Here is a 12,149-nt window from a genome sequence, read left to right on the forward strand (position 1 = left end):
AGGACTCTGACAGGGGTGCCTGGATGGCTCAGTTGGTTAAGTATCAGCCTTTGGCTCAGGTCATGATCCTGGAGTCCTGGGATGGAGCCCCATGTCTGACGGGTATCTGCTTCTCTCTCCACCCCTCCCCCTGCTAGAGCTCTAACAAAAAAATAAAATCTTAAGAAAAAAAAAAAAAAGAATAGAAAAGAGAAGGACTCTAACAGGTACTCTAGAAATAGATTTTTGATCATTTCAAGACCATAAAACTGAAGTAGGTAGAACCAACAGAAAACCAAGTAGAACAAGAATAACTTGGAGCTGAATAAACTCGTGAAACTTAAAATACTTATGACTTGGTTTGAAATATTGTGATCCTTTAAGTTTTGCTTCTTCCAGATTTAAAGAAACTTTTATCTTTTCCATTAAGCTAAGTATGAATTACAGCAATTTGGTAAAGTATGCTTTTGTGAACAAAGATGAAACAATTATATTTTCTCCCTATCTGATCCCTCTAGAATTTGAAACTCTTAGTTATTATTCTTATTTTCATGGCAATGTATTTATTGGCATAAGTTTAAGCAGAATCTGTTCTAAGAATGTGCTTCTACAACTGGACAAATCGGTTATATTACTAAAGCTTTGACTGAAATGTCATTTTGAGAATATGCATAGAATTAAACATAACCAGACAGCTTCATGCAACTAAGTTTCACTTTATGGAGCCAATAAAACTCCTTGGAAAAGCAGGTTGGTACCTTGCTTACAGAGATCCCAGCAGTCTTAACCAAAAACCTTAGGCTATCTTTGGGACCTCAAGAAGTGAGAAATTAACCAAATTAACCAAAGTCTCTGAGTACTGCATGCAAAGTCTGATGGTAAGTCTTTGGTTTGGCTTCATAACCTCAAGGCAGGCTTTAAAAGTTCAATCTAAAATACCCTGCAAAAGTTCCAGCAAAGCAGACCTAAAAAGAACTAATATATTCAATCACAATTCTTCCCACACTTATGTAAATAATAAAGTTAAGTTTAGTAAGACTAAACTTATTTTGCAAACAAATTAGTCCTACTGTGATTATCTTTGGCAAAAATGAGGGTGACTATAGAAAAAATTATGTTTCAGTAGTACACCGTTGTAGATAGTAGAGGCTGGCCTAGTTTTATTGTCTTAGGAATTTTGTTTTCTACCTGTAAACTGGACTGGATCCTGAATTCTAACAGTTTGCTCAAATATCTCACTATAACTCTTCAAACTATTTTCCAGCTTTCCCCTACCATTCTAACTTGAAATGACAGAGAAGAAAAACTGCCCTTCTCCCAAAGCTCTGCAAACTGAATGTAAACAACTTGACATAAACTTAAGAGAAATCACCACAACAGCTCATATAGACAACCTCTATCCCTGCTGATATGTCAGCCACTCAAAGTTCACCAATACCTGACAACATCACAGACACTCAAACTTTGAAAGATGATTTGAACCCGACATATAGTAATCTCCATTGGCTGCCCTGGTCTCACACACTAGGTTATAGTGTGTGCTACCTGTTAAACCTGTTTATCTTTTTTTATAGAAACACATCTTATTAAATACCTGACTGCTAGCACAATACAGGACTCACTTTGGGAGCCCACCTACAAGACCACCTCCTAAAATGAGAGTTTAATTAAACTGACCTATTCTCAGGACTCAGACATGGGTTCAGTGGAATCACGGAACAATCTATCAGCTCAGGTTCTGGACTGTAAAACTTCTTGGGGAACTTTCAAGGTAAAATTGAAGGGAAGTACAATATGCTTTGGTATAACTTGAACTGGTAATTCTTAAGAGGCTGCAGATACAAGGATAGCTCTCAAGTAGAAGCATAAGTTACCCTTTTGTAGAGGTCACTTATACTTATAAGGGAAATCCCCATTTCAGAGGGTGTCTCTCTTTCTGTGCTAGAAAAAGTAGATGGCCAAAATCTCTAGAAACTCTAATCAAGAGAGAAGGCACAGACTTAAATTGCATAATAACTTCACTCTTGTTCACTGTGTTCTTCTTGATAACCTTCCACAGCTGGCCTCTCCAACCCCCAACACCTTTCTTTCGTCTCTACCTGGAGATGGTATTTAAGGTGATAACTGGGGCCATTTCAGAAGTCAGCTTAATTTTCCTAGGTATCTCCTGCATATATAGGAGGTATATATATTACCAAACTTCTGTTTTTCTCCTGTTCATCTCTCTTTTATCACAGAGGTCTCAGTCAGGAAATTAGAGGGATGGAGGAAAAATTACTCCTTCCCCCCAGCTCTAGCTCCCCCCAACCCCAACATACACACTGGATATTCTCAAGTCCCAAAGCATGAGTCAAGTGCTTGAGAAGCTTTTTGATGGAGCAAGACCATTATGACGGCTAATGATCTTTACAGATATTATCCTTTTGTGCCGCTAAATCAAGTACAAGTAGGAGGGTTGTCAGAGAATAGTAAATCTCACAAGAAAACTAAAAGAAAAAATAAATTAAATCTGATAGCCTAATGACACAAAGGCTCAACTGTATGAAAAAACAGAGTAGCCATCAGGTGGTATAGTAAAAAAAACACCCAAAAACCCAACACTGTCATACCTATGGAATGGCAAAATCTGTCATTACTGTTTCAGTTTAGAATATATAGTTTCACAATTTCTGCATATTGAAAAAGTAGTATTTCTATATATATAAAATCAAAGTGATTTTTACTTTTAAAAGAAAATACCTTAATATTAATTTATCCTAATAAAGTTAGGTAACAAATAGTTGTATAAATATGATTCAATATTAAAATGCAAATAACCATTTTAAACACTGTATTAGTGTACAGCAGGATTTCTGTAAATTATTATATACATGCAAAGTTAATACATTTGCATCTAATCTTAACTTCTATAATAAGTACAAATATTCAATAAAAGTAGATTCTGTTTTGCACCTATATCATGTGTTTGTGTCTGTGTTCAGAGACTGTGTGTTTTGATGGATGTCTGTGTATGTGTGCATGTGTACACAGTTTCAATACATTTGCATATATTTAAACAGTAAATAGTAAATTTACTTATCCAGATTCTTCTTGAATGTAGACCACATTAAAGGAAAGCACTACTTTTCTTAGACATGAATTAATATAACTCAACAAAGATATATGTTGACCAAGTATCTGAGCAAAGTTTTAGAACTTAAATTAATATAAATTACATTATCAAATGATCTATCACAATCCCTAACTTAGGAAATAAAGTTGGGGCTGAACCTGTTAAAGCCCTAGGGCCTGCCTGGGCCTGCTTAGCCAGAGTGACTCCACGTTGCCTAGGTAGCCATTTTGTTGTTGCCAAGTTGCCTAGGTAGCATCATCTTTTATCTTTAGCCGGAGGTTGTGTTTAAGATGGTGATGTGGACCATTTCAGGGAGTTATTCAGTTTTCCTGGGTATTTCCCATTTGTATAGGAGGTATACATGTCACTAAGCCTGTTTTTCTCCTGTTTGTTTTTACAGATAGGTCTCATCCAAGAACCTAGAAGAGTAGAGGGAAAGTTATTTTTCCTCCCCACATAAGATATATAAAATTTGTATTTCTGTGTATTCTTTTATTGTTTCATTTTGATGAATATTTTTACAATTACAAGCACTTTTTTTTTTTAAATACCTATCCTTGCTATTTTCCCCAAAGGATTTCAACTATGAATTCTCTTAACAAAAGGGTTATCAGTTAAGTCATACTGATTCTATGCAGTCAGAGCTGAAATAAAGATCTGGGGGCATTCCAGGAATGACCTACCTCCCAGATAAAAATTCAGGATTTTAGAAAAAAATCATTTAATGTAATATTATAAAGAAAACTGCATGTTGGAACTCATGTTTTAGAATTACTGGTTATCTTTGCTGATTTTCATTTAATGCTTTGTTCTAAAAGGCACAGAGGGGCCAATTTGAAACATTTGTTAGATGTAACAAAATGATACAGAATAATGTAGAATAAAAATATGCACTTCTGTATTTGTTAATAAAACAATGTATACTGATTTGTTATAGGTCTTTAGGATTATAAAAATAACATGAGAGTCCTTTAGCCAATCTATTCATTTATTTTCTCACCAAGTAACTACTGAGTGCTTTTTACATTTGTTGGCTTTAGTGGCACACCTCTGATAAATGGAATGTGCTGATATACAATGAAGTCTAATTAGACATTTAAAAAGTATCTAAATTCAATTCTGCCTGAGTTGGGAAAAGAGTGGTACAGGGAGAGGAGAAGGTAGACAGAGCCTATGCAAAAAAAAAAAGAGAGAGGAAAAGTGAATACAATTTACATGGTGTGGCTGATAGGACCTAGCTTTCTTCTCAGTGCTTCTGCTAAGTGGGTATGACAGAAGGAGCCTGAGTAGGCTGTTTCCACAGGTGGTCTGTGTTCCCCTAGTGTGAATCTCTTGATGTCTAGGGTATAATGGTACAGAATGCATTTTTTCATACTACATGGCTTGCAACTGAAGCCAACTACTTTCACCCAGCACTGCTGCAAAGATAAAGCAATTTTTTATTATTGACTGAGGGTCTTTGAGGGGGTATTCAAGGAGCATATCACAGAAATATTTCTGACTAAATGTGATTTTTACCTTGCTACCTTCAAGACTCAAATCTCACCTTCAGACCAGCCTAGATCACCCTGTTTAATTTTTTTTTTTATCATACCCTTGACCCTCACCCCTACATTCACTATTACTTCCCTGTGCAATTTTTCCTTTTTATATTGCACCTAAAACTTTCTGACATATTATATGCTTTCCTTACATTGTAGGCTCCATGAGGAAATAGCTGTGGTTTGATTAAAGGATGTATCCTAAGTACCTAGGATGGAGCCTGGCTTCCATGGGGCACTTAGTATTTGTTGAATAAATGCATGTATGGATTTTCAAAAGTGATGCCCTTAAAACCTCCCCACAGGATAAGCTGTGATTCTTCTGCTCAGTATTAATAAGGACTTGTGGCAGCTGATCATATATCTTGTGTTTTTAATTAGTGTTTTTGTCTGAAACTTATCCTTAATGTAATATGAAAAACTGTGGTTCAAAAGAAAACTTGGGATATATCAGTTTTTAAACTTGATTTTTTAAAACTTATAAAAACAGACAGAAATACGTGGTATAAGTAAATATAAACAAATGAAGTATATGGGGAGAAGGCACTCATCTGCTAAATGCTGGGGCACACTGACATGATCAGAAGTACTGAGCTTATGGAAAATAAGAGCAACAAATGGATCAAAAATAGATAGCTTTAAGAAACTATGGATTATTAGTTACTGAACTAGAAAGCCTAATAGATAATTATTCAATTCTTACAATTAGCTTCAATCCATAGGCTGACATAATATAGTTGCATAACACAATGCACTCTCTTGCTCTATCTAATAGTTAATAAAACAATTATGGTAAAAACTAAGCATTCTTGGGGCACCTGGGTGGCTCAGTCAGTTAAGCATCTGCCTTTGGTTCAGGTCATAAATCCATGGTCCTGGGATCGAGCACCAAGTCAGGCTCCCTGCTCATTGGTGAGCCTGCTTCTCCCTCACCTCTCCACTTGTGCTCTCTCTCTCTCAAATAAATAAAACCTTTAAAACCAAACCAAAACCAAAACTAATCATTCTTACTCCTTACATGATGAACCATTCTCGTATTTGTTAGAATTCCTGTACACTATTAACTGTATTAGGAGGGCCTCCAAAATTAAATCTAAGTAGTATAGATTGAGAATATTGAGATAACTGCATTGAGTTTTTCCTTCAAAATATGTATCCATAATGCAACTAGTATTATTTTCCTAGCATATAAGTAGAAAACTTCATTTATAAAGCAAATTCCATCATTTGGAAACTCACTTTCTAAAGTGAGTTACACTTCACTCACACATGACTCAGATAAAATATATGTGTGATGCCACAACCCAGTTTTAAGTAGCCAAGTAAAACCATTAATGATATTAAGACTAATGTGCTTAATAATATTTGATAAAATAATAACATCAAAACTCTTAAAGAAATATGAACAAAAACTGCAACTTCAATATTAATAAACACTTATTAAACATAAGTATAAAATATATGCTGATTAGAGGAAGACTCCTCTAGAGACTCTGTTCTGAGTCAAGTTCAGGCACTAACTGAAAATTGGCACTTAACATAAATCAACTACATTTTTTAAATATAACTTTCTGTAGAACACCAAAAAGAAGTTAAACAAAACAAAACAAAACAAACCTCTCCATCCAGATGCCTAGTTTAAAAAAAGTACTTGAATTTTTACCCTGTTAGAATATAAATCTTCACTATATTTTGGTTTTTCATTCCCAACTATTTAAACCAAAAATGGGAGTTCAAGCTCCTGCAAATATTTTGAACTATTACATTCAAAAAATAATCACAGATAGCTTATATTCTGTCCTGAAGTATTTATTTATATAATTAATGTAATCAGAAAATATTTACCTCTTAGTGTAATTTTGCAATTGGCAACATTGTTACTTGACTATATCTATTCATCTTTTGTCCTGTTTTAATAACACAAATGACACCTAAGAAATTATTTTTGATCTTTCAATAAACTAAGCCATGTAGATAGAAAAAGGTGAAAGCGGTTCAATTGCCATTGATTGCAGAAGATACATTCATCACTTATTTAACAATGTCCCTCATCATCACAGGAACCATTGTATTTACAGGCCTTTGCTGAGACACTCTGAATTTATTTTTAAAATTTTTTTGTCCTATGCATTAGAAATCGAAGAAATCAAAACAAACTAAATGAAATCAAACCAAACACTAACATTAGTTTCAAGTCCCCTGATATGTCTATTACAAGAATGAAGTAGATTCTTATGTGAATCTTTGAATTTATTCACTGTAGTGGATTTTTAGAAATTTCTTTTAATATTTTCATTATAATTCATGTCTTTAAATATTTCCTATTTTAAGGAAATTTAAAAATATTCCCTATTTTAAGCAAAATGTATACTAACAACTATCTTCCCAAGAAAATTATATTAACAGGCACTGGTAGTCTCTTCTATTCTGACATTTGTATCATTGAAACATGATCCATACTGATCTCTAAGGAACAATTTGTGGCTCATATTGACAGATTTAGAAAGCAAGCAAGAGAGCATAAGTATCCTTCATAATGTACAAGATTTCTACAAGATTTTTCATATTTTCTCTGACAAATACTATTGCAAATTGTTAAGTTAGCTATTATACATATGTGAATATATATGAAAAAACAAAACAATGTCAGACTATTTCCTGTGAAAAATATGAGCAAATATTTTAAGTCAAAGGATAATCAATTATTCTTGTGCATATGAGAAAGTGAAAAATTTATAGATACCGAAAAGTATAGAAACTATATCCCAGTCATAGAAAATAAAATACATTGTTGATGAGTCATATATTCTCAACAGTCACACAATTTATCACATTCAAAATGCTTCACCTATTTATAATTTGTTTTTCTTTAAATATTTCCTTCCCCAATGTTTTCTATACAAAATGCCCCAAAGTCTATGGTAACACTTACATCCCGTTAGTGCTATGAGGTTCTATACGCATATTTTTGGTATTTCCATTCTGATTCTGATGATTATATCTTAGAATCTATCACCAGGAAATGTAAAATATGAAACCTTTAGGACAGATTATTACTGTATGTTAATGACTATCTAAGTCCCACCAAACACCTATGCAAAGGGATCCTGAAAGGATTCATGATCAACTAAATAAATAAATAAAAAAGAAAGGACTCACTATCAAGAAATTATTCTTAGCCTTAATGCAACCCATTAAAATACATTAAATTCTCACTGTCAGATATGAAAAGAAGCTAGGAACAATGAAGATTTAATAAGGATTACCTATGTTCATGGATCTATTTTATAAATTTTTATTTAAATGTTTAGAGAACTATGTAATATTAATAAAAGAAACTCACAGAAATAAGAACATAATGGGGGATCGAAAGGCAAATACATAAGACACAGTTTAATTATTTCCCCACAGGTGCCACTCATCTCTTAGCAACTATTTCTCACTGCAGTCACTAATAATGCTATAGATCTCACATTCTATCTTTATATTCAATCCTTTAGAAATTTGGAACTGGGTCTTCCAACCACCATTTATTTATTGAGTAAAGTGGAATATTTGAGTCCCAATACATATGTATTTTCCTCTTTCCTTGTTGAAGAATGCATTACTTTTAATAATTAGACTTCCACAAACACCATGTAGTAGTGAACAAGTGACTTCACTTTTCTGGAATTCAGTTAACTTATAATTTTGTTATGTTGGAATATGATTTAATGGAAACTATTAATTTATTAGTCTTCTTGGACAACTGGCTTGCAGATTTAAAAAGATATAGGTTGTTATTTGTAAAATACAGACTGAGTCTATAACCTAGGTACTGATATGCAAATAATATGTAACAAAAGACTTTAAAGAGGGAAAAAACCTCCTTCAAAAGAGATAAATATTAAAATACTTGTGGTAAATCCCCTTTGAACTTAGAAATCATTTCTATTTTAAAATATGAAACATTAATACCATTTAAATCATATATAGAACACTGCTATTCAAGCAAGAACTACTGTAGTCACAATATTCACGTCTAGAATATTTAGGTGTCTATAATAAACATAAAATGAATGTAGCAGAAAAATTCCAAAGAAAAGCAAGCTTTTAATGTTGTTTTTTAAATTAAAAAAATATAAATTGCTTAAAACAATTTGTGCTAGAATTCAAAACTTTAGTTTACTTCCTAACAGAGACAAGTAGTTTTATGTCAAATACAGCAACATAATTTGCAAGGAAACACAAAAGTAACATTTATATCTATGTTATTTAATTTAATAAGGACCTGCAGATAAACTTACATTTTATTATTATACACCTTCATAAAACAACTTAAAAACATCTCTTCTAATCTTACTTGTTAATAAAATGCTAAAAATAATATTAATGTCTTTAAATAGTAGAGGGAATTCTGACAAACGTTAGATGTAGGATGAAGAAGGTAATTTCTTTGTATTTTCATCAAAAGGAAGCTTAAAGTCATCAACTTAGGCAGAGTGAAAAACTCATAGCTTCATTGAAAAAAGATAGGAATTTAAATCAGTTATCCAAAATCATCCAGTGTTACTAGAAGCAATCTTGTATCAACACATGTTTTACAATCCTATTTTGACAATTCAACAAGTATTTCACACTAAGAAAAAAAAAAATGCTAACTTTCAATTACTTTCTGCAGCTTGTACTGAGGCCCAAAAGCTAAAATAGTATTGTAAATTTCTCTGCACAGTTGTGTTTCCTTTTATGTATCAGAATGTAAAAATGATGTGCCTGGCCCTTGGTGATTGTGAATATAACTTGATTAAACTGTTAATAAATAAATTAGTACTTTCTTAAAAATAAATTGTTCTAGTATTCTAATATGTATCTTCCACATGTCCGCAAATTCACTAATGCAAAAGACTATATGAGGAATGTTAGCTTAAAAAAAAATAATAAGACATTGGTATGCTAGTCGGTGCTTGTAATTATCTTTTTCAGTTCCAGAAGGTATTTGGGGATTATTTAAGAGCAAAAGATGAATGGCGAACCACTAAATCCTATTAAATCAATGCATGGACACAGCAGCAACAGAGGTAAATAAGCTGTAGAAGTCTGAATACCAATAAAGAAGATAAAAATGGTTTTATATAGCTACTTACATCATAGCCTAGAAGTTCGGTCTGTGTGGATTTATCTACTCTTGAAGCAAAAGCCTTCTGTAAATGCTGGACTTTTTCCTGCAGAATGGGGAAAAGAAAAAAAAAAACATGTTGTTGGTAAGTCATGTGCTTCTACAATAATGTCCCTGCTTATTAAAATTTGATTACTGTACAATTCATGATTATCTGCATGTATACTTTGCTCTGTTGGTACTTTGCATATCAGCTTAAATATTCATAACTTTAATTTTCTAGTCATAAGGATTCCACCTTTGGCATCTGTTAGTACAGAAACGACTGAGATCCAACCACAGTTGAACATTAGAGAGCCAGGATTGCTTAAATACAAGATGAAATCCTTATACTGCATTTCTTGTTGGCTTTTTTTTTTGTCTCTTTGTTTCATAAAATGAATTGATAGGATTTCATTGATCCAGTCTCAGAACATTTCCCTTTAAAATTCAGAACACAATACTACTCAGTAGATTCCATTTAGTTTCTTTTTAATTTCATTTTTTCCTTCTTAATCCTCTCTTGAAATCTCCACATTTAGGAATCTATATGAGATCTGACACTAATCAAATTCTGTCATAACTAGGTAAGGGAAGTAATACCTGAAGGAAGTTAGGGATTTCATATCTCAAATGCAAATGCATTTATTCTGGTCTACTAATTTCACTGAGCTTCTGGTTGGAGACTTCTATTTCATTCCTAGATGTAACTTAAAAGAGGATCCTGAACTTAGTTATCATGCAGTATGACTACTGTGTGCCTGGCATATCTCAAAATACTGTACTTACATGATGGTACCTCATCTTGGGATTTTTACTACTATTATCACCATTTTTAAGAAGAATAATTTAATTTAGAAATCTTGACAAATTTCCAAGTAAGTTCATGTGATTCTACTAGATCCTGCTTTTACCTTAACTTGCTTTCTTAGGGTTGCTGGAGGGAAGGGGGTCAGGGGGTGGGTAACTGGGTGCTGAATATTAAGGAGGGCATGTGATGTAATGAGTGCTGGGTAATATATAAGACTGATGAATCGCAGGCTTGTACCTCTGAAACCAATAATATATGTTAATTAACTGATTTAAATAAATGTTTAAAAAACAATCATTACAGGAAATTCTACACATCAATACATAAAGGCCACTAATATAACTTTTTAAAAAACGCTAATTTCTTCTGTTTTAAGTTTGAATGCTCAATAAAATAGTTGCATAATATGTTAATGATAAAAGTTGATTTAATTCATCTTTTTTTCCCAAAATGGATGGTGGTCACCAAAATCCTCACTAAGAAGAACACTTTCCTACCTTCCCCTCCTCTACCTTCCCTCCTGCTTCCTTCCCCTGCCCATCCCTCTCTCCTTGCCCTTAATTCTGCCTGAGATTTGCAAGTAATCAGAGCTGTTTAACAAACTACTTACATAATTTAGGCAAACATATTTACAGGGTTTATTGAAATACAGAAAAAAAACTGTTATGGACTATTAATGTCTCATACCTTCTAACTTCCCTATCACAAAACTTCTAGTGCTGCTATTCAGACCAAAATGAAATGGTGATTAGGTAATTCAGAAAGATGTCATGCAAGTGAGGGAAGATCTTAACTGTTGGAAAAGGATAAGTGAAAATGTGGCCACATTTTGCAAACTCAGTTTAAAATGAAAAGTAACAAGCTTTGTTTATTTAAACTTATGTTGGGCTGAGGAATAAGAGCAGGGAGAAGTAGTAATAAGCAAAGGAAGCAATCGAGTTTGCTATCATTGAAGGGTTGTTTAGAAAAATTTATCTGTTTTTGAAATAGGTTGGAGTAATAAGTACTGGAAAAACACGTTTTGTTATAAATCTCTAGACATACGAACATTTGCACCTGAATTAAGAGACTATGCACTAAAGCAAAAAGCAAGGAGGAAAGACAGCAAATGCTTCCATTATGCTTGGCTCACAGTTCTATTTTCAAGGGCTCCCAACCTGAAGATAGGAGTGGGAAGGATTGCTACACTCTGGTTCATTGGTCTGAGTTATAAGACTTAGATAATTCAATTTATGATAAACAAAAAAAATTCAAACAGCTCCAATAACCAACAGCCTAATCAAGGCAAAACAAACAAACCCTACATCAAGAATACTTTTAGAAGTTTTTGTTTTTAAATGATGGAATTCATTACTACTTCCATTTGTAGACATTCTCACAGCAACAAGTATGTCATATTTGAATTATCTGTTACTTATGCACTTGTATGCTATATTCAAATGTGGAGAGTAAAATATAAGTTTCTAATAGATTTAGGTATATATATTTAAGGATTAAATATTTTGTTTAGTGTAATAGTAGGAAGAAAACATATGAAAGTTTATGATAAATTTCTGTAACATACAATTAGAA

General features: G+C 32.9%; 1 protein-coding gene across 6 annotated transcripts in view; it reads right to left on the minus strand.

Annotated features, from left to right (window-relative positions):
- Positions 1 to 12,149, minus strand: part of CCSER1 (coiled-coil serine rich protein 1) — a 1,379,910-nt gene that overhangs the window by 655,112 nt on the left and 712,649 nt on the right. For all 6 annotated transcript variants that reach the window (XM_082727420.1, XM_082727421.1, XM_082727423.1 and 3 more), the window contains exon 9: positions 9,756 to 9,833. In XM_082727420.1, coding sequence (XP_082583546.1) covers positions 9,756 to 9,833 — 78 coding nt within the window. The remainder of the gene's footprint in view (positions 1 to 9,755; positions 9,834 to 12,149) is intronic.

Source organism: Mustela nivalis (assembly GCF_964662115.1).
Source record: "Mustela nivalis genome assembly, chromosome: 4".
Classification (NCBI taxonomy): domain Eukaryota; kingdom Metazoa; phylum Chordata; class Mammalia; order Carnivora; family Mustelidae; genus Mustela; species Mustela nivalis.